The sequence below is a fragment of the Gasterosteus aculeatus genome, chromosome 4, assembly GCF_964276395.1.
Source record: "Gasterosteus aculeatus chromosome 4, fGasAcu3.hap1.1, whole genome shotgun sequence".
NCBI classification, from domain to species: domain Eukaryota; kingdom Metazoa; phylum Chordata; class Actinopteri; order Perciformes; family Gasterosteidae; genus Gasterosteus; species Gasterosteus aculeatus.
This window is the reverse complement of record NC_135691.1, coordinates 16325116-16352643: the sequence shown is the minus strand read 5'-3', so window position 1 is coordinate 16352643 and position 27528 is coordinate 16325116. Positions and strand designations below refer to the sequence as shown.

The 27528-nt window shown below is 48.4% G+C and overlaps 1 protein-coding gene across 1 annotated transcript; it reads right to left on the bottom strand.

Annotated features, from left to right (window-relative positions):
• Positions 1 to 1126: 1126 nt before the first annotated feature.
• On the bottom strand, positions 1127 to 27264 carry gpc4 (glypican 4). The gene is made up of 9 exons (XM_040172820.2): positions 26441 to 27264; positions 10760 to 10918; positions 6101 to 6498; positions 5695 to 5860; positions 4862 to 4992; positions 4640 to 4783; positions 4417 to 4541; positions 4087 to 4259; positions 1127 to 3995 (listed from the first exon to the last, which is right to left on the bottom strand). Exons 1-9 carry the CDS (start codon positions 26595 to 26597, stop codon positions 3769 to 3771), a joined length of 1680 nt encoding a protein of 559 aa, XP_040028754.2. The 5' UTR covers positions 26598 to 27264; the 3' UTR covers positions 1127 to 3768.
• Between the last annotated feature and the right edge of the window lie 264 nt (positions 27265 to 27528).

Below are 27528 nucleotides of genomic sequence, written 5' to 3'. Positions count from 1 at the left end.
TAACCCCCCCTCAGCCAAGCAAACGTTTTTTTTCCCCAGACAGTAAGTAACTTGATACCGAGCTAAATGTGTAAGCAAATAAAACGAGTAGCCTCGTAAAAGCACGAGTCGCTGTTCTTCAGGTAAAATGTCATGTGGAAATACAGATGATCAGTTGAGAAATTCTTCTGATCAGAAAAAAGAAAAATGTCTAAACCATAAACTGAGGTGGAAGTTCCCCATTGCAACTCCTCTGCATTAATACTTATTTAAGCTAAGAGACCCAAATTATTCTGCTATATTTTCTTTGCCGACATTCTCCTCGTGCACTTAAATGGACAAATCTCATGTTATATCAATCAAATAATAACCTGAAAGTATGTACAGAAAAAAACCCTCAAAAAAACCTTTTTGGTAGTGAATACCAGCTCAAATTTCTTAAGGTGAATGAAGCCTTTCTGGTGCCACGTCGTCGTTTCATGATGTGAATTAATTTCTTTGCTTGAGCAAAACACACTTACATTTAGAGATAGTGAGTTGAAAACAAATCAGAATCACTTAAAGCCACGTTTCTTGGTAGATCACAGGCATCTCCATAAATCATTAAAACTCCTAAATGTCCAGAAACAATATCTCAGACACAACCTTTGTCTTGGTTGTCATTTGCAAAACACTAGCAACCTCATCCATGCTAAACATACAATGTTTAAAGTGACATTCAGATAACGGAATAGGAACCAATTGCTCTATGAATTGCACAACAGAAAAAAATAACAAAGGAACCTGAACTATAATATATATATATATATATATATAGTTATATAGTTTAACCTTGCAATGAAGGTTGAATGAGAATGGTGCAACGGGTAACATGGCCTATAACAAGCAGAATAATGAAGTATGGAGGGTGAGTTAACATGTTTACAAATGTACCTCGCGCGTGCAAGAATCTACACCTGGATCACAAACAAAGTGCCAATTCAATAGTTTTTGAAGGGTTATTATGTTTCTCAAATGCAAAAATAGAAAGCAATGTTTTTTAATGACCTTATTTAGATTCCACTGTCAAAATTAATCTGGTGAAAACTGTGGACTTTTGGGGACCGGTCAATCAAGAGCGATGATAAAATGAAACCAAGCACAATCGTTTAAATATTGGCAGTCTTTATTTCAACAAGACTAAGAAATGTTGTTTAATATACATTTAACATCTATCTCATCTTGTTTAACATTTAGGAGATACTCTGAACAGGTAAAAATCTGATGTACTGTTACGGCCTTTTTTAGAGCCATCTAAACCGGCTGCTCTGTATTTACACTTTTCTTTTAAATTCTTCCCAGTCTCTCTTCAGAAAACGAGTCATTTCCTGTGATTGTGGGCCAAAGGCTGATGGAAGGGTTTCCAACACCGGTACGACTCCAACCGAAGTCGCTCTGTGGATGAACATCCATCCATCCATCCAGCAGCTGGACCGACTCCCTGCCAGCTGGAGGACGTCGCTGCCCCGGCCCGCAAGCACAGACATTTATCACCATCATCCAAAAACATTTCCTTCCACTCTCAGAAACGTGGGTTTCTTCACACTCAACGCATTTCTGAACACATGCACCAGCCCTGGTAGAAATGTCGGAGGAACCCAAACGTCATGGAGAACCGAGGCGGTCCCCAATGGAGGGAAACCCACCACGGAGCTGCTGCAGCGTCGCCGCCGCCTCGCTGTTTGAAATAAACGCCTCCGTATTTCCTGCGGGTCGCTTGGTGGTTCCTCCACATTCAGATTGTTAACACTGATGTCATTGTTGACATCAGTATAAATGGAAGTCCTTTTGTTGGTCACATCACTTTTTCTGGAGGAAAAAGTCATGGAAGCTTACAATCAACCTGTCAATTTCAAAAGCCAAGCAAGAAGCCCAGAGGCTGCGGTCCAGTAGAGACCGTCCCACCCGAAGCCAAATGCTTTCAGCCCGGCAGAGAGGTGTGAAACATGAAAACCCATTTCAATTTTCTCAAATGCACATTCAAATCTCATAGATTACTGTTAGAAATGAATTGCTCCCCCCCCCCCCCCAAGTTTTGCGTGCAGAAACACTTTGAATACTGTATCTTATACCACCTGTGTTGTTCTGGAAGCATGTTTACAAGGACGTTAGAATACATGCATAAGTTACTGTACAAAGGCTACACAATGCGTCGTCATTTTAGAAATGAAATGGCCAGCTAATGAAACTGTTATAACATTAACATTATAACACAAGATATAGAAAACCGTATGTTGTGCTCGTCAGCTGGTAACGATGTACTCAAAACACCCAACAGGGAATTAAGAGTACATTATAGATACAAATCAACATTTTTTGTTCTTTGACATAAGAAAATGCTAATAATGTACCACGGTAAAAAATTAAAAAAATTAAAAACGATCAGGCACCAGACATTGCTTTCATTTTGGCAGCACTTCAACATTCCACGACAGCTTGAAGTGATGAGAAGAATGAAGGTAGATCGAATGGTCCATTTATACCGATGTGGGCCGGTGAAGAGGCACAACTGTGTATCATGGGGAGGGGAAAAAACTGGGGCATCATGAGAACCGCACACGGACCGGAAATGCCCCTGAATCTGTGCACCTTTTCCTCTTCCTCCACCACCTAAACTAGCAGTCAGACCCACTGCAGTACCTAATATATATCTTCATACCAAAACAGCTAAACACAACACCTTCTTGACATAAAACCCTGTATTAAAATAATCTTTTTTTCTTGATTTCCTTTGATCAAAGCACTGTCTTTTGTTCCTCCGTTCTCGCTTTATGAACATTCGCGGCGCCGCCTTCTCTTCTCAAACGAGCAAGGTCACAGTACCAAAAACAGGCCATCGAGGACTCGTCAGCTCTGCCTTCTTTACGAATAATGCCACGGGGAGTCGGTTAACTTTCACCTTAGACACTTTCAATTCTACACCATTGATTTCACCGACTGGGGGAGCATGCGCGAAGTACGGCCTTTTCTATTGAACTGTGTGAGCCGAGGAAGTTCAATTTGAAATAGATTTTGGTAAAAAAAAAAAAAAAAATGTTAGGTCGTGATAATGTTCATAGCAGACATACAACATGCACTTTTGGGCTTGCAGAGGACCCCAAAGGCTCTTCGAAAGGACAAATTCATCTCCAGGTCAAAGATGAATACCTGTGCTGTAACTTCTCCCTGTGGATTTCTGAAGGATGAGAAGCAAACTACTGAGGCCCAGTTGATATCAACAGTTAATTGGCTGATGAATGCAAATGAAGAGAGGCGGGGACACAAACATTCACAGTGTAACATTCATAGCAACAGTCTCTGAATAATGGAAAGAAAGAACATCCTCAGAAACACAAAGATACGTCCCACCACAGGCACTCACTGTTCAACCAAACATCTGGGTAGCTATGTAGATATTGGACCGCCGAAGGCACAAAAATGTATTATGTGTTTAAACTGCCAAAATAAGACAATAGAATGAAGTTTGTGTGGCAGGTAGAACCCTAGTGTAGCTCCAAAAGAGCCATAAAGGAGTAAAGGTTTTTCTGGGGGGAAACAAAGGCGGATTTCTCGGGTGTATTGCTGTTCACTGATGTCCTTAAAACACACACAAATAATTAAAAGACGTTATTGTAATATTAAGAGTCCCCCCCTCCTCCACTCGAATGGCAGACAGTCCAAGGTCCTGAAGGCAGTCTTTATTAAAGTCTCTCCGACGGTTTCCTCCTTCGCTCCGTCATTCCCGGTCGTTCTCCTCTTGCCCAGCCGGTTTTATCTCATTTGTGGAGCGAGCAGGGCCAGGGCGAGACCGCAGAGCGCCAGCGCCATGCTTCCCTTTGAGGCGACCCCCCCATCTGATGGATTGATGCCCTTCACCTTTTCCTCGATGGCCGGTTTGCCGGGGTTGGGTGGCGTGGAGAAGTAGATGTCCGGGTCGCTCTCGCAGGACGGAGAGTCGCAGCCGCTGCCGCTCTCCTCCCCTCCGCTGCCATCCTCATCTGGAGAAAACAAACAGAAGGGGGGGGTCAGGTGTGCACAGCTGGGATGTTACGGCATGAACTTGTAAGAGAACGCGCCGCCTGTCCCCACCGTTGTCGACGGAGATGTCGTTGCCGCTGTGTGCAGCTTTGAGCCAGCTCGTCATTTCCTTCAAAGCTGCGATTTGACTGCGAATCACAATGTCCGGCTTTGTTATGTCCACGTCCACGTCCGGGTTGGACACCTGGTTGGCCAGGCCGTTGCCAATGACGACTGACTCGTACCTACGTCAAGTGAGAATCAACGTTTATTGTAGGGGACTGTAAATGCAGCCAAATGTAGACTGCATTGTGTGTGTGTGTGTGTGTGTGTGTGTGTGTGTGTGTGTGTGTGTGTGTGTGTGTGTGTGTGCGTGTGAGTATGTGTGTGTGTGTTTCTTACCTGCTTTTCGCGGTTCCATTCCAGCAGTCGTCCCCAGGTTCGATCCTCTCACCGGCACAAACTGTCTCTGGCAACGTGGACCAGAACTTTTTGGCATTTTTCAACTTCTTCTTCACATCGTTCGTCTGCGGAGACGAAACAAGAAAAAAAAAAAAAAACTCACACTCAAAGCCTGAAAGAAGCAGCAGCAGTGCGACTAAGCTCCAGGTTTCCTCGTCCTTACCAGTCGGTCCAAACTGGTCCCGGCAGCGGTGGTGGGTCGGGCATCGGGACTGTAAGGGCGGAAGCGTCCGTTGAAGCCGGTATCTTTGATGGAGCGCTTCGATCGGCCCACGCTTGGTTTGGGCTGCCCGCATCCTTGGAAAACCTGTCAATAAGGGTCGCGTTAACTTCACGAAACGGAGCTGGCTGCGCGTTATTCAGAATGCTGTGAAACGACACTGACCTTCTGCGACACTTGCATGCTGTTCTCCTGCATGTTCATGATGGCCTCGGAAATCTTCACGTCGATGGGTTCCACGACAGACTCAAAATTGAAAGGCCCTTCGAGCCGATCCGCCAGACTCAGCATGGCATCTGCAAACCACGACAATTAAAAACAGAACGAGACCTGGAATCATTGAGGGGAAGATTTTGAACCTCAATGTTACAAATTTAACTGCCGCTAGAGGGCAGCACATGACCGAGAGCAAGAGGGTCAACCGGTGACCGCGTGAAGCTGCTGCACGCCGAGGAGGCGGCAGAGAGAGCGGGCGCCGTGTCAGCGGCCGGCGGAATAGAAACCAGGAAATTGGCGAGTTGTGTGGAACTAATATAACGAGGGGAACGGCGGATGTTTGCGTCGCCCTCAGTGGAATAAAAGTGATTTTCCAGTGTTTACACAACACAGGAGCTGCATTCATCCTGTGGGTCATGTACAAGTTGCATGACTCCTCCCTCTCCCACTTAACTTACACAAGATGCAAAAGACTGAGGGATTTGTGCACGTTTTACTCTTTTCACCATTTTGCAGTAAACACTGTTTGCGTTGTTGAATTAGTTTTTGCTTAACAGAAGTGCAATAAACCCACAAAATACACATTTATATTTCATCCAATTACCCAGATCCCATCATGTCAAACTGGTTTCTGAAGGGTTGCATTGTAGTTTAGGGACGGACATTTTAAAAGACGCTAGAAGCAGGGAGTTTAAAAAAATATACTTTGCTGCCAAATGAAACACCTGAAGCCATTTTGGCTGCGAGCGGCGGCCTCTTTGGCCCACGGGACGGTCGCTTACCGAGGAAGTTGTTCCACTCGGCGTCCAGGTCGGCCTGGTTGGCGAGACACCCGCGCAGCACGTTCAGGCAGTAATTCTGGCAGGGTTTCAGCGCCACCTGGCCCGAGCAGTAGGGACAGTACAACATCTTCATGGACGCTCGCACGCAGCTGGGGGACGCGCTGACCTGGAGGGGGCAGTTAGCGCACGGTTAGCGTTTCCCCGCGGCACCACGCTCATACTCAGAAACCCAAAATCACAGCAAACTCCACACGCCAGTGTAAACATTAGCGGTAATGAATCCCCCCCCCTTGCAGAGGAAGAAAAACATGCCGTACCAGAACAGTCAACGTGGCTTTTGTTATCAGACACTAAGGGAAGGAAGACACCCAGAGGGGGAGGGATGGACGCACACTCGCTCACTCACCATGGAGACTTTGTTGACCACCTCCGGCAGGAGCGTCAGGCCGCGCACAAAGGTGCGCGCGGCGACGAAGGCCCGCGTCAGCTGGATGCGCAGCTTGCGCGGCACGTCGCCGAAGGGCTGCAGCTGCTCCGTGTGCTGGCTGACGCACTCCATGTAGGCGGGGCTGAACTCGTACTGCACGTTGACCAGCCCGAACATCCTCTCCAGCAGGTCGGCCCAGAAGTCCGACAGCATGGAGTCCAGGTTGACGGCGGCGCTGCCGGACACGTAGTACCGCTTCAGGGCCTTGAAGAAGTTGTCGAACAGCTCAGAGTTCCGCATGTACATCATCCCGTACGTCCGCGCGAACATGTTGTGCAGCGAACCGTGTGCGTTTTTCAAAAGCTCGCGGAAAAACTCTGTTGAAGAAAAGGAGGGAGGTGGATTAGTGCGATGACTAAACGCGGAGGCCGTTTTACGTTGTTAACATGGCACAACGAGACTCTGGCCATAGCGCCCAGCCCTAGAACAAAGGGAATTCAATTTGTATGATGGATAACATGTCCGTGTTCCTCGGGGCAGCTACAGAGGCCACCGTTTCTATCGATCTTTGACTCAAGAATGGCCTCGTTTGGGCAGGATTTTCACACATAGTGCTTCTTTGGTATCTCATTACGAAACAAAAAGGGATTGTTATTGCAAAATACAGATTCCAGCAAGGCCACAGTGTATGTTAGTAACTAGATTATAGATGTTGCCTGCCAAAAAGCAACCTTTCTAAAGTATAATGCTCCTGCCACCAGACTTTATTCCAGTACATTGCTTTCTGAAGCTGTGACCGTGACGATGCTGCCACGGCTTCAGATCACAATGATGTTTAGCCGCCTTCACCTGTACCCACATCCCGACACTCTCCGCATCTCAACAGAAACAGCTTGAGCATAAAATCAAAAAGATGAAAGGCAAAAGGAATGTGTTGTGGGGGGGGGGGTTATAATGAGGAGCTGAGAGGGGTGAAGCAGGAGGGGTGAAAGGTGAAGCCGGAGCATCTGTGTCAGGCGGATGGAGCGGCTCCGGGTGGGAGAGCGGTGCCGCTTCGGGCCCGGCCGTCTCTCCATTGAGGGAGGGAGGGAGGGAGGGGGGGGCGGCGGCATCTCTCCGCATCAAGCTGACCACCATCAATGGCGCTTCTCTGTTGTCACATTCCATTCGCTCTCCTTTCTCCCGACTTGTCCCGGACTGTCCTTCAGAGGCATTTTCAATAGGATTAGTGAATAATGCGAACCCCCCCCCACCAACCACCCCACTCCCATATATGGACCTGTACCCCCCATCTAGCCCTCCATCTCCCTCCCTCCGCCGCTTTCACTTCATCAGTTCCTTCAGAGCTCTCTTCACTAGAGACAGGGAACAATGACCTACTTCATCCTGAGGAATGTCCATCACCCCCACCCCCCCATAATCCAGGCCCCCTCTCCCACGGACACCTCCCCCCCCCCCCCCAGAAACTTTCTTAATCTGAACAAAATGAGAATTCCTCAGTCTCTGAAAAATGCTTCACCTTCAGTCTAGCGTTGCACTCGGCTCCTTTCACCCGTCCGTGTGCACAAAACGGCCGTCCGGCTGCCGTCCCTCTGGGCGCCCTCTGCCTGGCTTTGACATGTAAAGTTCCCGTGCGCCCAACCCCCGCCCCCGCTCCCGGTCAAATGGAATTAGTTCATTTAAAAAAAAAAAAATCTATTGACCGCCCTAGTATATATTATATCACACCCCCCTCACACACACACACACACACTGTGAGGGCGGGTTAAGTTGAGGATTTTCCTTAACTCCAAATTCCCACTGTGTTGCCAAGGATACCGGAAACACTGCAGCCCCTCCATTTACTTCACCCGCCATCATTGCCCCCCCCACACACACACACACGTCCACGCTCCATTGACAAAGATTAAAACAAAAGGTCCACCCCAACCCCTGGAATGTCATAGTTACCACAAGTTTAAAGTCAGTGAAAAGAGACAAGTGGTGAGGAGGAGGAGGACAAACTTCTCTATTTCCTCTCTACAGTTTGTTAGAGCGGTAATCCCTATATGCTAAACAGATAAGCCCTGTAATGAGTTTGGACAAACCCTCTGGTAAGAGAAGGAGCGCGTCCTGTGGGGGGTGAGTGTGTGGGTGTGTGGGTGGGGGCCATGGGGGAGGGTTGGTAATGGTGGGGGCTCCTCTTTGGGAGTCTGAAGTATGAGCAGCATTACACAGGCATCTTGCATTGTCATTAAAAACAGTTTATGACACGCAGCCATCTGCCAACAGGCCGAGGAGCTGAACACTCCCTCATGATTTTTCCATTAAAAAATGTTGCCTTTCGCTCCGCCAATGGTCTGAGGAAATCTGGGTGAAAGGTTACACGGGAGAGAGAGAGAGAGAGAGAGAGAGACACCACGCTGTAACGAACTGTAAGGAAGGAGGACTCCTGCCTGGTCTCCCTCCCCTTTGCCCCCCTCACCCTGTCATTATTGCCACATGTTGCAGAGGAGGCCCTACATTATAAGAGGATCCGTAGGCCCGATCCATCATGGGAACAGAGGAGCTGACCGATTCTCCTCCCACTTCCTCCTACAAGGAGCCCCCCCACACACGCACACTCCCTCTGCGCCACCCACCCCCGTCCCTATAAACTCTGCTCCTCCCAATCCCAGCCCAGGCAGTAATTGCATCCTATTTGTGCCAATTAGTCCCTGCGCTTCTCACTTTTCTTGTGGGTCGGGATTCTGACCCTCCTGCTGTTGGTCTCTAGAGCTTTCGAATGGATGTCTCTTGTTGTGTGTGTGTGTGTGTGTGTGTGTGTGTGTGCACGCAGAGAGAAGAAGGGGCCTTAATCCAGGCGCTTAAATCCCAGACACAGGCTCGCTCCGCTGGACGGGGTCAGTGCAGTAGGACAGACACACAGCGAGGAGGGTCTCGAGAGGGGAGCTCTATTTCTGGCCCTGGTCTTAATTAGCCGTGACTCGTAGCTCCGGGCGCATGGAGACAGCCTGCCTAATCACAAATGCTACTTCCTGAGTGTGTTAGCGTGGGAGCAACGCGTTTAACACGCGCACCACAGCGCAAGCGCCCGACAGCCCTCCTCCGAAACGGTGGACACAAAGAGAAGCTTCCTGTGCCTGTTTACCCGGCGGGAAAGTGCCTCATTTGGGGGCGTCTCGACACGACAACGGTGAATAATGGGTCGGCAACCCGGAGAGTCCAGAGAGGCGGGCTAGAACCGTGGAGCCGGGGGGGGCGACTGTCACTGGCACTGTCAGCTTGGTCCGAAGGCCGACCCGACAGCTACTCAGGCTTTGCGTGCTGTAATGTTTGTGTCATGCAAACACGTCAAGTTATATCTTGTTTTAAAAGTGACAGTATTTAAGCCTCGTATATACACACAACGGGGCTAACCAGTTAAATGATAATGAGGTCTCACAGCAGAGCAGGTTTTTTATAGATATGTAAAAAAAAATATATATATATATATATGCAGATATATGCTTTGCATTTTGCTCCAAATGCAAAAGCTCAGAAGAAACATGAAACGCACGACAGCACTCTGTTAGAGGGAACAACGTTTTAAATCGTATCACATTGTATTAAACGGTGTAAGACAAATGTAATGTAAAGATGAGTTATTTCTCTGTCAATGGATTGAATGTAAATGTTTTGCAATCAAATAACCTGTTATGTTCACTAGTTTCTGCGGCCAAAACGTGAATATTTATGATCGCCCTCTGAAGATCTTTGCGTTCAGGTTTGTTGGCTGTCGGGTCAAAAAACAAGCACAGAAACATTAAAGCGATCGCTCCGACGAGCGGTGCGTTACCGCGCGTGAAGGGAGGAGAGAGAGGCAGAGAAAAGGGGTTTGCGGGTGGGGGGGCGCAGGACGTCTACAGCAGCCACTGCATTCCGACACGTCAAATTCCTGTTCACATCTGGCTGCAATACACACTCCTCGTTACGGACTATCCCTCGCTCCCTTTCCCTGACACATAAGATCTGAAGGTCTCTGCATGTGCACAAACTAGCAAAGCATCGAAAACCCTACACGGGTTTGCAGATCCGGAACAAGCGACATTGTGTTGAGAAACGTGAAACTCAGGAAGTCTATCAGTTGATCTTCTGCCTCTTCTCCAGCGGTGACACGGTCGGGTGGCGCAGGCTAGTCAAAGCTGCCCCCCTCCCTCGGTGACTCAGCACGGTTCTGTGTTCCCATGATCTCTCAGCCTCAGAATGGGAAACCTGATCCCAATATATACAGGCTTTCTCACACACACACACACACACACACACACACACGATTGTGTGTGTGTGTGTGTGTGTGTGTGTGTGTGTGTGTGTGTGTGTGTGTGTGTGTGTGTGTGTGTGTGTGTGTGTGTGTGTGTGTGTGTGTGTGTGGTCCGCCTGGAAGCGTGCACGTCTCTCTGGAGAGGGAGGCGAGGGGTGTAGCATGAGGGGGTTCATGAGACGAGGCACTGAGACGTTGGGGGACAGGTGGACGGGCAGACTGTCTCCGCCTGTGACTGTCTCCGCTCGGGGCGGCGCACTGGCAGGTGGGGGCGTCCGTCAAAAAGACAAGTGCTGGCGCCGCGGCGTGGGACACAAAGTATGCTGAAAAGTGGCCGGTGTGTGTGTGTGTTTGCTTACTGTCAAACTGGTCGTGCCTCTGTCTGAAGGTGGACTGCAGGTTGGTGCTGAGCTTGGAGACGGGAGCTTTGATCTCCGTGTGGCTCTGCTGGCTCAGCTTCTCCTCCATCTCCACCGTGCAGCAGGAGAAACCCTGCGGACACACCTTCAACGGGGCTCCTGGAAGAGACGAGGGGGACGCTGCGTTACACACAGGAAGCTGCCCATGCAAGTTGGAACGAAACAATCTGGTTGGACAAAGTGACTCAGACCCGCTGAGAATCGTTGCCGGCTTTGTTGACGCGTGAGAGTTAATCAATTGACTAAGCCGACTTCAGAGGACAGTTTACTCGTTTCAAACACAAAAGCGCATCGATCGCTAACCCCATTCCTTGCTTTTGTGAGGGATGGAACGCTTCCGCTTCTGAGGCACAACTTCACCCCTCACCAAATCAAATGCACCTAGGCTGCGAAAACCCCCTCAACTGCACTTCAGTGGACACTCAGCCCAGAGCAGTCTTTAGCCGGCCACTTTATGGAGCCTCGCTCTTATCCCGGCACTTCGCCGTCCTGATTGATAGCTCAGCTCTGCAGCGTCTTCCGAAAACAAGACTTTTAAGAGGAGGGATTAGCGTGTTGCTAACATTGGTGGCAAGAAGGGTGCCTCCAGCCTTTTGAACACTGACGCAGGTAAATGTTTCCTAAAGGGTTTCTGGAATGTTTTATCACGGAGCATTTCCATGTGACCCCCGACCGCGGACCGACACCGGATCCATAGTGGAATTGGTGATGCGGTCTCTTTTTAAAATAGGTGCTTGCTTTGTAAACAAACGCATTGGAAAAAAACAGAGAGCCACCTGCTGGAAACTTTGTAAAGCTGTCGGCTTAAGTGTCCCTAGCGTGCCAACGCGGAGGGATGTGAAGTGCTTTTCTTCAGTGGAGTCAGACAAATGTTCTCAAAACGCTCGTGTTTACACGTTCCCAAGCACGGCTGCATTCTTGGACTGAGGCAAATAAACTCAACAAAACCTACAGTGAGATTTTACTGGCAAATATATCTAAATACCGTCGTTGATATAACTTCGTCAAAAGGGAGTTTCTCATCCAATTAGAAAAAGGAGGGTCGGGGGAGGACGAATGCAAAGTCGCAGCTGCAATAATGTTTTGTTTTAAACATGGCTGGAATTCGGGAGAACACAGGGACCCTTTGACTGCATCCAGGAACCAGTGGGCCTGTTTGGTTTTCCCCACCGGCTCCTGCTCGCTCGCTCCAGGCCGGCTTACTGCTCCATGTCAGACACGCACTGGGCTTTAATATCGCCGATTATGTTTTACAGCATCTGTTTATCCCAGACTAATTGAGCCTTAAGAGATCACGCGGACTTTCCACGCGGTGGGTGCGGTGAAATGTGTTGCGCGAGGTTCCCTTGTGTATGAGCATATTGCTCAAAGCTAGAGGGAGCTGAACACGGACAACTCAACGGGTCATTTCAATAACTGGGAAAATGCCTCTTACCCCTTTCCAGCGCTCTCTTCCATTAATTCTTATTACTACATTTCTTTGGTTACGGTTACTACAGATCCTCTGGTTTGAGTCTCGTTGCATTTCTGTTACTTTCACTGCTGGCTGCCGTGTTTAACAAGTTGCCATAACAACCTGAGGCCTACGGATTGGTTCCTCTTGAGGTGGTTTTGGTGGTTTTAACAGAAAGGCTCCTCAACGTCCATTAGAGAAGCAGGGCTTTACATAGATAGGGAGAAACGGTTAGTTTGAGTCATGTCTCATATCACTTTTAATGTCTGGCCGGTGCCAGCTGATCCGTGAGGCTCACAGAGAAACGGAATAGCGCAACACGTTTGCTTCTGTAAAGCACTAACTTCCCGACTCCCCTCCTATATGCACACGCACAGCCCAACCCAAACATTCACACACTGCTCAACACACGGCTCTTTGTACAAGCGTGATTGGAGGTAGACGTAGCAGCGCACACACACACACACACGCACACGCACACACACACACTGGACTTTAAGGTGAAACAGCCATCCAGTCTCCTCCACGGGGCCCCCTGCTTGCCCACAGCACAAGCGCACCATCCAAAGGGCTGTATCCACACGGAAAATAGCCCTAGTTACCAAAGTACACAAATAAAAAGAGACGGTCAATATTTCACAGGAATGTCTGCACACATGTCACATTGTTAGCTCAAAGGATTAAGTCTCCAAAAACTGAAAAATCACAGCTAACGCATACTTTGTGAAAACATGTTGGCAGCCAACTTCTAAAAAACAGCGGGAGAAGGAAGAAGATAACGGGCCGGCTCGGGCCGGCTCGGGCCGGCGAAGCCTTAACGTGAACAGCCTGATGGCGAACAAATCCACGTGGGACAGAGGGGGACGTGATTCGGCCTCACTATTTCACAAAGGGCCCGCTCTGTCATTTCTCCACCAGTCTGTGTGACCACTGAACTGGCTCTGGGTTGCCTTCAGGAGCGCCTTTAAAAAAAAAAAAAAAAAAAAAAGAGGGGAGGGGAGGGGGCTCTGTCTCACCCCTTCTTCTCCAGCACTTTCAGATGTAAGAAGACGCAGAGAGGGGGCAATGTTCAAGAGCAACACGTCCATTTATGGTGGTCAAAACAAGCATCTTGTAAACAAACATGTGCCGGTGTGTCGTGGCATTCATCAGCTCTGCGCTGCCTCCCTGCCTCCCCTTTGTGGCGGCAGACCCCCATCCCCTTTTTAAACGGCTCATAAAATAAGTCACTTCCCTCCGACATTGTCCTGCCTCTCAAACGCTGCTCGGGGGAGGTGGGGGGGGGTGGTGGGGGAGGTCAAAACGCCTCACAGACAAAAACCAGATTAGACACCTCGCCGCCCCCTCTGCTTGCCATCATGTGCCCCCGAACCAGACGGACCCCAGTGTGACACACAACCCCCCCCCCTCGCGCCCCGCAGGCTTAACCGCCGAGGTCAGAGGTTAACAGCCCCTCCTCTGAGAGAGGTCCTGTCCTCTGACCCACCCCCCCGCCGCCCCCCCCACTGTCCGCCAGCCAGCCAACACATCCATAAGACACAGTACCTCAGCTCCGATAATAAACACCACCAACACACACACATGCTGCTCCGAAGTGAAGTCATAAAAGTCCCCCGGGGGCTATTTCGGTACCCTTCTGAACTCGGGACGTCACTAAAAGGGGCTTAGGGAGGCGAGGAGGAGGCCCTGGGGGTCCCGCATGTCACCAACCATTCGCCGACGTCGGCCACTAATTGGAGCCTGGTGGTCTGCGACTGGAGCCCAAACCCAGAGGTTCACACGCACACCGACATTTGTAAACGATGGAGCGATAAATCGTTCGCCCGCTCACAGCCTGTTCGTACAAACTAATTCCATCCCAGCGGAAAAGAGGGAATTTGAGATGGTGAAAAGTGGCGTGATTTTATTTCAAAACAGAAAAAAAGAGAGAAATCCAAGTAGGTCCAAACGATCTCCATAACCCGGCGCATGATATTCGGCCCCAGACGCACTCGGCATTGCGAGGCACGCAGAGCCAAAGTTGGGAATACGGTGGTGGACGGTTAATTGGCGTATTATGCTCCCTGCTGCAACACGTTAGGGAGAGCTGAGCTCTACTCACACGGCCCGTTGTAAATCGGGGCGCCCTGCAGCCACAACATTCTCTGCTTGCCTCTCACCTCTTTCTGGGGTGTAATTATCACAGGGGGGCGGGGTCAAGTGGGGTTTATGGGATTGGTGCCATTTGCTGGATGACTTTCCGTTTTCACGACACACAAGAGGTTATTCGGCGGCGTTCTGAGGAGGCCGGGACGCTGCTCATCAGGGTGTCCGCTTGAATTACTCATAACGCATCATGTCTCAGGAGTACAAACTGGCAAAGTGGGGAGATGTGAAGTTGAAAGGAGTGATTAAAAGGCTGCATATTGAATTTAAAAAAAAAATAGCAATTGTGGTTTAAATAAATTTTAATTCTTCCTGTTGGGTGCTACTTTGATTCTACATCTACATTTGATTCAGACAATATGAATGACATAGCAGGTAAGGAATGTCACACACACACACAATACTCGTTATGTGTCATTCATGCATCCATTTGGGAGACCTTTTTCCCAATTAGCGTCTCAGGAAGCGATTCAATGTGTTGACCGGTCCGATGACTCGGTCCCCTCAATGAATGAATCAAATAACTTCATTTGAAAGCAACAGTCTCAACATGTTTTGCTTTCTTCAGCTTCCAATAATGGCCTTAGAAGAGGCAGCGTTTTGTCCAGAAGGACGGCTGTGACATTTTGGAATTAAACCTCTATTAAACGAGGGAATAACGGAATGTTTTCAAGGCCCCATAATGGCGCCGGCTTTAAAAGGGGGGAATCTGCAGCATGAGCTCAGCCTGCCGCTGTGAAAACGAAGGTGAATCCAGTAACTGAGCCGCCAGTGTCCCGTCCGTCAGCACAACGGCTGCACAGTTTGCAGCTAGGAAAAGTGCTATTTCCCCCCCCGCCCCCATATTACAAGAAATCCTTTAACTGGCCGGGCTGACTAAGTCTTATTTACAACCTGGAGGTGTTGCTGCAGGGGGAGGGGCTACAAACATACACACCTTCGTGTCAGGCTGCTCCACACCACCGCAGACTCTTGTGGGGCATCGTGCCAGTGGGGGCTGAAGGGGGGAGGAGAGCGGCTCTCCAACGACTTTCCCCTTTTCATAATCTTCTAGCTGTTTTTCTTAAGTCCTAAGACAACCTTCCCGACCCTGTACAGTAGGCAGCGCAGATTTCTTAAGTAGAAATCAAACTAAATGTTCTCCCCCCAGCAGTTAAAGTGCATGATGTGGTATTTCAACATGTAAAAAAAAGTAGTTCAAGTACAAAACCACTGACCGCTACGTGAAGGTTTAAGCGGGGATAAATACAACACGCGTGGTAGTACGCGTTGCAGTAATATGCTGACATACTACATGGGTGTACTCTGACGCTAACACAAGGAACCGCTAAAGGGAGAAAAGGCTCAGCAACACTGTGCTGTAAGCGGGCGGCGTCATTAGAGACTGGACATATGGAGGTAATCAGGGCAGGGACAGATCTCCACCTAAAAAAGACATTTTTACAGCACTAGATTGTGCTTACAGAGAACGACTGGAAACGGTGCAAATCCCATGTCATCACTCTTTCGCAAAGAAATGCTGCTCAGAACGGAGGTGAAAAGCTGAAGAACAGTCAGCCTGGTCAAAGCTATTACAGTGGCATTAAACACAGTGTCCGGTCTGATAACCAGCGCTCGCCCCCCCGAGACGCCAGGTGCCACGTCTGCGCCGTATTCTACCACACACACACACACACACACACGCACGCACGCACACGCACACGCACACGCACACGCACACACACACACACACACAGACACACGGAGCTCCAGCTGACCCATGACTCAGACATTACACCACTCTCATAACGGGCCTATAGCCTGTAAAGGATGTAACCGAAGTGGGCGACGGCTTTAAGCATTTTAAGTTAAGTAGTAAAAATCTTTTACAGGAATTGTTGGAAAATTGCGACCAGAACATCTGCATGTTTGCCTCCATAAAGAGCGTCTGCCTCGGTCTGTCCGAGTGCCGCTCGTTAAATGCTATATTTGGACATTTTCTTCTTCGGACTCTGTTGGGTGCGTTTCGGAGCTCACTTTCTTTGGTTGTAACCCACTGCGGCTACAAGCCCCTCGTTCCCCCTGCGGGAAAAAAACCCGTTCATCTACTGGACACTTGAGGCACAATAGTGTGCAGTCGCAGAAACGACTTGAGACGTACCGTTTAGGAAACAGAGTTATAGAGTACAGATCGTATTCAGTTGCACCCTTTGTTAGTGTCAACACATATCGCCATGTCGTCTGCATTCTGAGTATATAATCTTAACTAAAACAAATGCACTTGAATGAATCTTTGGTATTCATCATGACCAAAAAGCCTCCACACCTTACATGAGGAGTCGTGACGCCCATGTTGATCCGATCCCATAATTCAACATCTAACGCGTAAGTGTCGAGTGGTTAACGCGAAAGAACAATCACTTAGACCCTCGGTCACGTCCATAAACAACAGGATCTACTTTGGGAAGGGAAAACGTCAGCGACGTGAGAGGTTTACTCCACTCAGAACAATGCTCGCAGTGCATTTATGAGGCAGGAAGCTTTGGTTTGGGGGAGGACCCTCGGGTGGGAATGCTCTCCGCTCCCGGCCGGCCGCGGAGCTTTGGATAATGGAAAATGTTGCCTTGAAAGAAATCCGGAAATTAAAATCTTGTCTACAACTGACGGACGAGAGAGAAAGGCTCATTAGGATCTCCGCCTCGCTTCCACGGACGGCTCCTCTTGAAGCTGTACTCCACTGCCACGGAGAAACTCAGAATGGACCATTTGTCATTGGGGGGTGAGGAGGGTGGGGGATTGTCACATCAAAATGTTTCTCTGTTCAAAATCTGCATTTTACTGAGAATTATTGTCCAACGGGCCCACAATCCCACACACAAAACGCACACTGGGATCTATGGGATCAAGAGCCCATTTCTGATCACTAAAACCAGTCTGGGCCTCTGGCCAATTAAAACTCTGCATTTGTGAACATTCCAAAACGCTGTCAACCATGAACATTTACCCAGAAGCCCCTGGGGAGATTCCACAACATTGCCCCGGCCTCTCGCGTCCCGGCATCTCGGGCTTTGTCTCCCCACACAAAAGCTCCCCGCCGACACCACTTCCCAGGTCACTGCTTTGTCGGGGGTTTCAAACTGGCTCCTGCACTTCCCCGAGGACATTTAACAAGTCAGGAACGGAATTCCAACCGCTGGGGCGGCGCGCCGGAGTTCACCTGCCGCACGAAAACATACAATACCTCTTGTGGTCAAACAACCATCTGGAGGACAGTGTTTGACTTTCTGACCTCGTGTGTAGGCGGCGTGAAATCTGAATTTTAGCTCCCTCTGCTAAGGCGGCAGGCTCTGTATATGGGGAGGGCTTTTATTGTGAAAAGTAAGAACAGAGTGAATGTAATGGGCTCGGACGATACAAGATACAAGCTTTGTGTAATTATTTTATTACCTTCAAGTATTGGTGCTACTTATAACCCTCGGAGGACAAACAAACCAAAAAGGTCATGAGAGAGAGAGATAACAACCCATTAGATGAGGCTGATATAAGGAGGCAATTCAGTCAAACTGTGGCCATCAAGCCTCTTGGTTCACAGAACAACATGGTTGTCTTACTTGACAATAAAGATATAAGACAAGTGCTGACGTCTGCAGGAGGTCAAGAAAAAAAAACAGTGAGAGTGAAGACATTTTTTCCTAATGGATTTTTTTTTTCTCTTGCTGTAAAAACTCTCACTTAATAAAATACTAAAATAAATAAAAAAACAATGAAAGGTTAAACTCGAAGGCCATAATTTATGTTAAAATAGATTCGGGGAATTTGTATTTCAGACAAAAGCGGCCTGTTGTTCCGTAGCAGACGGAATTCGGGCCACTTTCATAACGCGCTCCACACAAACCGTCTTCAACTTGTTAGACTTCCTTCTGGCAAACAAGGCCACTGCCGATTGGCTCGACCGCCATTCAGCCAGGTGGTTCCAACAAGATGGTTTCCTTCCTCCCATCAATCAGATGGGGATCTTTTCTAAACAGCACCTATCAGAGGGCGCTGGAGGCCATGACTCTCGTTAACAGCTGCTCGGATCGCTCGCCCTCTCCACGTCGGTCTTACGTGCCTTTTAAAAAGCCACCGAGTTCCAGTGTTTGATGCTTTCACTACAGATCCCACCTTGTCCGCCCCTGTGCGTGTGTGTGTGTGTGTGTGCCAAAGTGTGAGTGCGTGAAAGAGCACGAGACTGTGTCGTGTTTAAGATTTGCAGAGACATGCAGAGGTTTTGCAGACAAACGCTGAGGACAAGTTACAGCACAGCTCGACTCAAAAGGCACAAAAGGCCTTCCTGGTTGTCTCCCTCCACACCAGCCATCAGTCTTTTCCACTGACTTACGGCACACCAACGAACACACTTTAAAGCAGCAGATGAAAAACACTTTGCTTGAGGCAGAGTGCTTTACCGTGGAAGCCTGCGCAAACAGAAACGGACTACTGCTGAGCGGACACACAGATTTAAGATGCATGCACGAGCTACACGAAGGGAGGAGGCTTTACGTTTAGAAACGAGTCTCTGTGTGGCCGGTCACCAGAATAAAGGACAACTACCCTCCAACTGCACATAACAAAAAGGAATTTTAAAAATCTAACTGTGTTGAAACATACGGGAACCTTTAAAAAGGACTTGACACACAAACAATAGATTTTCATCGCTGCCAGTAAAACATCCGGCAAACCGCTCCTGAGGACAGGGAGCGTTGTGACACTGTTTACAACAGACATCCAGAAAGCAGCTGAAGTCCAACAGATGTTGAGGCAGGACAGGGGCCCCGCGAAGCCCCCCCAGGCAGAATGAGGTCAGGTACAAGATCAGGTTTCTGGAAGCTCAAAGCTGCAAAAGGGCAACAAAGATTCTGATATACCTGTTGGTCCTTACGAAACGGGACACCAGCGGAGGCGGGAGGGAAGAGAAGCACTCATCACCGACTGTCAAAGGGCCTCGAAAGTCTAAACCGAACGGCACAATGGTCTAACGCAGAGGCTCCCAAACCGTGTCCTTTGATGATATAGGAAGACTGCAGGCCCCTAGCGTGAAATGTGTCGTACCGTCAGTAAATAATTGAATATATATGAAATATAAAACATTTGTGTGCCGTTGGGACAAATCATTGTCTAAACAAATATCGCGCCGTATTAGATTTTAATAATATAATATTATAAGTGTTTTTCTTACCATTGAACAGGGGGGGGGGGGCTGCTAAGAAGGTCTGGTGTCTTTTTTTACAATTACAATTGTAAGCACGCTCCCAGCGGACAGAGGTCGAGCGTACGCACCGCGCCCGGGACGGTTGATCAGTCCCACCCCAACGCTGTAAACCTGGGGGAATATATTGTTTTACCGGCGTGTCGCCGTGGTTTCGTTGGTGATGTCTGGCTCGTCCCACCTCGGTGCCGGGACTTAATGAGAAAACAAGTCAGAGTTGTCTGACATCCTGATGATTTACAATATTGGCAAGATAAATATCAGGTTTTTATCTGGCAGAAAGAAAAACACGCTGTCAAATCACGCAGGAGCAAAGTTGCTGCTTTTGGAGATCTCATTTCACAAACTATTTGATCCGTCATGTGTGGTTTCTTTGTTCCGCTCCCCGGCTTGTCGGCCCTCAGCCAGCCTTTGTTTTCTTCGTGTTTTAAATTGGACTTTTGATTATCTGCTTCTAACACTTACCACCAACTTGTCAGTCGGGTTCACAGAACTATGTGAAGTTGCCTGCTGGTTCTTTTCCATCAACAGAAGACAGCACGTTTTAAATAGTATTAAAAAAAAAAAGAAGATGGTTGAATCTCAAACAACACAGTTTATATTAAAATAAATGAGCGAGCAGCACACGAGGGGATAAGCAAATAGTAGGAAACCTATTAAGCGAGCTGCAGTTTGGAGAAATGAGCTAAGTGTGAGTGACTTCCTGGTCAGTGGGAGTCTTGATAGCGGCCTTGGGAGTGATTAGCAGGGATTACAGCTCGTCTGGCCAGCGCCCAGCTCCGGGGTTCCAGCCCAAACACCCTCACCCCCTCCCTGCTCTCCCCAACCACACTGGCGGGTCGCGCAAATCCACGAACGGTGATCGCGACTATCAACGCGGCCGTCGATCCTGCTGTGGCGGCGCTAGAAAAATCAATAAGACCTCGCAAACCACCTTCCCTCAGACCGGCAGCTCGGCGGTTAGATGGTTTCTAACAGGTTGGGATCAGAGCTTGGTACCAAGGAGCCACGTGGCGCCGTTGGATAACAGGAAGCCAGAGGAGCTGAACGATGGCGAGAGGGTGAGGTGGGAGATGGGGAACAGTAAAAATCACCTCGTCAAATACTGTAAGTGAGTCAAATTCCAAGTATTTTCATTTTGCATGCGTCATTTCATTGAATGAAAAGCTAGGGCTCAGTCACATGCTCTTCTGTACTTGATACTAGAGGTCAAAGCGTGCTATTGCTTCCCCGTTAATGCGGAGAACTGACCCTTGGCCACGGCAATCATTTAAAAGTTGACAGGATCCAAATACCAGAGAACCACCGCTCATGGCGTGGAAGAGAGGACATCACCCAGGGATGACGGTGAAAGGGAAGATTCGGCATGAAACTAAAGCTCCCATAGGGGCTGCTGAAGAGCGAGCGCAGGGGGAGAATAAAATGAGCCGACATGTCGGTCGCAAAAGAGCGGAGAGGAAACGGCGTATGAAACAGGACGTGTTTCAGGGGAGGGGGAGGGGGGGTCGCCACCCTCCACTCAAAGTACGGAAACCACAAAGTCTTGTCTTGTCACAGATCACAAGTGATCTGTGACAAATGACATCGTAGAGTTTAACTCCGGCGTGAATCACGATGAGTCACAGCGCATTGCATGCTTCCAGTTACCTCCCCAGATTCCCTGAGCCTGTGTCACACACACACACTTTTTCTCCCAGATACGGAGTTAAACTCGCTCTAGTACTACACTCTTTCCTGTCAGTCAACCACCCCCCCCTACTCTGCGTGCCTTGGTCCGTCTCCTCAGCGCTCTTTGTTGCCGTGTGTTCCCAGCCAGTGCGGGTCTTGGTGGTCCGGTGTGGAATGTAGTAGTGGAGGGGGTGGGGGGGGGGGGGGGGGGGGGTAAAGAGGGGGGTGCAGGACGGCCTAAAAGGGGGGTGTTCAATTGTTCTGACACACAGCATCCACCCCCCACTGATCTGTCGATCACTTGGCCATTATAAGGGGAGGGAGGGAGGATGAGTGTGGGGGGGGGGGGGATCAGTTGACTCACGCATTGAACCAACTCTACCAAATGGCTTTGGGGGGGAAACCTAAGATTCCACATTCGTATACATGTTACAGGGGAGCAGCAGAACAGGAGGACACAATAATTCCATCGACCACCCTGCCGTGCAAAAACAAAACCAGGTAGTTTTAGAACCAATCCTGAAATAGTTGCAGTCTTTTAGAAAGGGAACACTGCGATAAGCCGATTGGCATTTAACCGGCGGCGAGGCAGCGGCTGCCCGCGGAGCAGACAGACACCGGGAGCCCACCTGATCTCAGGGCTGCCGCAGGAAGTTCATTAAAGCGACGAGATAGCGACAGAGCCGAGAGGCACGTGTAGCTGCCTCCCGCCTCTGGAGGTTGCAAGGCCCAACCAGGCACCCCGCGGGTACCGCCTCAGCTTCATGATACCAAAACCCAATTGTCCTGAAGGCACGCCAAACTGTTGTGGGAAGGAAGCGGGAGCAACAGAACATTATCACAGTGCACAGTGCATCACCTGACCAGACCCCTCGAAACTCCCTGAAACACTACAACAGCGGCATCGTCAATCGGAACAAGGACAACCCTTCGAATTAGAAAGGATGAAGGAGAAAAGAAAGTAGCAGAGGCTGAACTGAATGCGTTTTGCTCATTTAGATTCTACCAATGATGACGAGCCTGTGAACTACAGAAAAAAAACTTTGATCTGAACTTCTACAACGAAAAAACGCATTCATGGAGAGTCAGAAGAAGCACTTCAATGAATCGCCCCTCAGTAAACGCCTTCTCACGCCGTACCATTCCACAGGCACCTTACATCGCCGTTTCCAAAGAGATCAAGAGCTCAACTAGATGCAACTTCACGAGGGCCCCCGGGATCACTGCCCTTCTGAGAAAATTGCATTTTGATGAGCATGATTTAATATCAGCTACCACATAAACGACCTTCCATCTGCACTTCAGTGGCTTTGATGGTAAGCTATCAAACACACTGCTTTTGGACTCTTGACCCTGCAAGAACAGGAGGGAGCCGTGTGTTTAACACAACGCACACATTTTAAAACCATAGAACTGCCTTCCTCTTTGCTCTGCCCCCCTTCCCCTTTTATGAATGCCACAACTATTGCAGACAGATATTTACAGACATACTTTTTTTAATAAGTGGAAATTAAAACCAAGCACAGCGCTGCAGTGATCCTTAATGATAAGACTTGCCAAGTGTTCCGCATAAAACAAAGAGGGCAGTTGGAGTTTTATGGGCCTGACCTTGAGAGCCGGGTGAGACACTTGGCTGGAGGTTTATGAGTTAATTATTGCAGGCGTTAAAGATACCAGGCCACAGTTGAACGGAGCAGAGCCCCTCAAATATTAGTCTTTGAGTTATAAATGCTGCTGCAGACCGAGCGTGGCCCAGTTCTCTACGCCCTTATCTTATCGGCTCCGAATGTCGCTGCAACAACAAACTGTTATTTTCGGAAACCACCGTGATGCACGGCGCCCTAAACCTCCCTTCGGAGGAGCCAGAGAGCCCCGTCGCGCCGCGGGACGCCGCACTGAGGTCATCACCGCTCTGAGTTTCAGCCATACGGCGCAGGACTGATTACGAGCCGGGGGACGCTCCTCGGTCTGAAGAGAGGTAAAACCCTGTTCTCTTTGATCCCTGCTATTGTTCCATACCTGAAGCATGACATCAGGCCCGACTGCCAGAGTAAACCAAAACAGATTTCGCTTGAAGAGCTGCTACAAGAAAAAAAGGAAAAAAGCTGGGAGCGCAGCGTCCATCCCGCAGCCATGAGTCGCCTTCGACAGAGTTAACTGCTCCGAGACCTACGAGCTGGTCTAGACGCCCTTGAAGCGATTATCACACTATCAAATATAAACGTTAGGAGAAAATCACCACGCTTGTATTAGCAGAAAAATTTAGAAAGAAAAACCACCGTTTACACACCGTATGATTAAACACGTTTTGTTAAGTGTCATTAGTACGGCGCGTGTCATTTATTACCTATTTAGGAGAGCCATTCAACCACAAGCCCCAAACAAATCATCATGCAGCAGACAGGAAACGTGGGGATGAGGTCTTAAACCGCTTCCACGTAAGTGGTAGAAGATTGATATCATGGCATCAAGTGAGCCTGCAGTTCCTGTGCAGCACTGAATTTGGCTTCTGCCAAAACAATCAACGTTTCCATTTGAGTTTTTACTGCATTTCAAATGCTTATTGAATCTCATATCTGGCTTCAGCCGACCCCTCGGTAATATGAATGGCAACAAACATTCTTATCTCTGCTTTGCCAACAATAACGTCTGCGGTTATGGGAGGGGAGGCGTAAGTCCTGTGCCTCCAATGAGACCAATATATCACCAGTCGGATTTATGATGCGGTTATCATAAGGAGGTAAACCCATCTAAAAAGTTCCTCTGTGACAACTGAAAGAGATACTGTGTAATTTTCAAAGTATGTCTCCTCGGCAGCAGAAGTCGGCACAGTTATGGTTCATGTAAAAAGGGCTCATTATTTCTGTAGAAATGTTCATGTAACAACCGCGAGTGTCACGTGGGACAACATTATCTCTCTGTAACTTTTACATCATATATTCAGTATTTCTACTTCTGCAGAAGCTATAAGTGAAACCAACTTTTCTGACCTTTGATCAACTTTTAAAGCTGAAACCGTTACGAATGGTCTGTGACCACATATCCAGTTCAACTCAAAACCCACTGCGTTACGATGAAGAGGAAATCAACATTTGGAGTTTGACCCCATTGCAAAGTGGAGAAAGTGAAGTGCTAGCAAACATGACTAAAGTTCAATCAGACTGCACATCTGGAGACATTCCTCACCGGCAACAAGGGACAATGAGACCGAGTTTTCTGTTTTCTGGAGACCCTCGGCTCGCTCTTTAATGACAGTAGACCATGTTGCTTTCTCTGGCTCAATTATCTCAGTCTCTTCCCTTAACAAAGAGTTGCTCATTGAGGTTGGCCCTGCAGAAGGCCCAGACATACACCAGGAATCTATTGTAAAAGGAAAAGGCACGTGTGTGTGTGTGCGTGCGTGTGTAGCATACAAACCTGCACAATAAAACAGCCTTCATTCAAATCCGTCTTTTCAAAACACCAGAGGTGCAAGACAATTAAGTCAAACCCATGCAGACATGTTGGGGTACTCTCAATGACATTTAGCATCACAAAGACATACAGGCAGAAAACAGAAAGGTCCTATAGTCTTGTGGGAAATGCAGGCAAAGAAAAAATAATACCAGGGCTCCTTTCACAGTTACGTCCGACTCAAATTATAAAGAGCTGTTGTCAACAGGGGAAAAGAAGACAGTGTGAACATCCTCTTACTATACAACTTGGTACAAGGGCATTGGTACAATTAAGAGAACACATACAAATTGGTCACTAGTTAAGACCAAATAAGGCTGTGAAGACATTGTCAAACGTGTAAGAAATTAAGGTGGGAATGTCTGCAGAGGAGAGAAAAAAGGAAAGCTCCTTATTAAGTCCAGTAAGATTAAACTGAAAAACGTTTTTGTTTCCAGGGGCCTTGTGTAGGATGAACTACTTTTGCAATTTTACAGGAAGCCACCTACAAAACCGGAAACCAAACCCGACTGAATTTAGGGGTTTGAATATAAATGCACGCATATTCATTTGACCCAGCTCATCAATGAAAGAGAAATGAGAGCAGGGAGGGATTTAAAGTATGCAGGGCACAGTGGAATTTCAAACCCCAACCCCCTCCCGCCTTCACGGTGAAAGCCCCCCTACCTAAGTTTTCTATCACTTGGGTTTAACTCGTGATTAGCTAAATTGATTGGCCTTCTCACTTCTGTCTGACGCAGCAGCTCCTTGTTGTTACGGAGAAGTTGTCGTGCGCAACATCCTGCCTCGCCAACTATACCACAGGCCGATGTACAAGAAGAACATGTGCCTACACAGAAGATGTGAAAACCACAAAATCTACAAACCCAGAGAGGGACGATGGGGGAGGGGGGGGGAGGAGGGTGCTTGCTCCAAAAGCACAGGACTTGTTTACTAAATCTCTGCAGGCTGCCTGCACTTCACAGCCATAGGAGCCTCAGCAGAGGAAGCCTGGAAATAAACACAGGCCTGGCCCCTCCAGTGGGGAGCACAGTCCGTGTGTTGATTATACCTCTTCATTGTTATGAATTACCTACAAGTATTTCCTAAATGAGGACTTTATTTACACACGAGAGTGGGGGGTTGCTTTTTGGCATGAAGAATTCCTTCCACACATCCTACCCTGCTCCTCACCCCTAAAACTTGCACTGGAAGTTTTAACACATGTAACAACAAAAAGAAGCCAAGTTTGCGTGATTAACCATGTTTCCATACAGACTTTGACAGTAGCACAAAATACCCATGAACAAAAGTGACAGTTTAACTGTTCTATACTTTTTTTCCCTTCTCATTTTATTATATTTTTAGAAGATTTGGTCCATAAGAAAGCCAGTTGGAGAAAAACCCTTTAATAAAAGTTATGACTTTTGAACAGCTCGCCGTCTCTTGAGACAATGTTGCCGCAAAAACTCAGAGAATGAATTCCACCTTTACACAGGGCCACATTATGCTAACGCTGCTAGCTTAGCACAGGTCCATTACCCTGACGAGCACCGGGGTGCTTCTCTGGGGCCCAACGGGGGTCCTCGACCCCCACTTTGGGTACCAACAACCCTGTACTACAGTACTTGTTTAATAAGCGGGTATAACGACCATACACGTATACATACACATATATATATATTTAGAAACTCACCGTTGACGCCTTTGTTGGGGACGTCGTTGACGTTGAAGCCTTTGGAGCTGTACGCCGCGCGAACGTCGTTGCAGTTTTTCAACTTTTGCTCCGCGGTCATCGACACACTCAACACGACCAGCGTGCAAACCACACACAGCACCGACACGGGCTTCATGGCGCGGGGTGAAGAGGCCGAACACCTCAACGAAAAAAATAAAATAAAATGTGTATGTACGTGTGTTTTAAAAAAAAGAAGAAGCGCTCCGGTGTGTGTGCGGGCTAGGACGAAGTTTGAGCGACTCCCACGCCGAGTTCCCTCATGGAGCCGCGCCGACTTCTTCAGCTCGACACACACTTCATTCAGCGCCGACTGAGAAAACACACCGACGATACGCGCGGCATGTGCTGCGAGTGTGCAGTTCCTGACTCAGTCAAAGAAGTTACAAAAAAAACAGGGGGAAAAAAGGAAGCAAAAAGGTAGTTTTAAAACATGGAAAAAAGTTTTTTTTTTCTTTTTAAAACTGCAGGCGAGAAGCAGACTGCGGCTCCACGACAGGTCGAACCACGGGACGAGACGCTGCGAGGCTCCTCGGCTCCCTTTTCTTTCTTTCTTTCTTTCTTTCCTCGCTCTCGTTCCCAACTTGAGGCCGTGTTTTTTCCCGTCGGACTCTGGACTGTATGCTGGTCGCACCGGGATCCAGATGCAGGCAGAAAACCCTGGTGGACACCCAGGAGTGAGAGCGAGTTCCGGGGGACAAAGACCTGGCAGACAGGAACACCAGGGGTGGAGCGTGGAGCGTGGACTTCACCACCCGCGATCCCTTTCCTCCTTCTGGTGGAGTCCAGACCAGCAGAAACAGGCGGAAACCCACGAATCTCTAAAATAGCCGTTTGGGCGAAACTCCTCTGGTTGGGAAAAGTATGGAAGTCTATGAGAAAACGAGCTACTGTAAACCAAGAATAGCTACCTCAATAAACATTGAGAGCGGGAGCTTATGGCCTCGCTGGCTGGTTCAAAGTTGTTTTTAATACAACACAATGTCCCTTTTTCAAAATGATTGTTACATTTAGAGTAAAATGAATCATATGGACACTCCTGCTTGCAG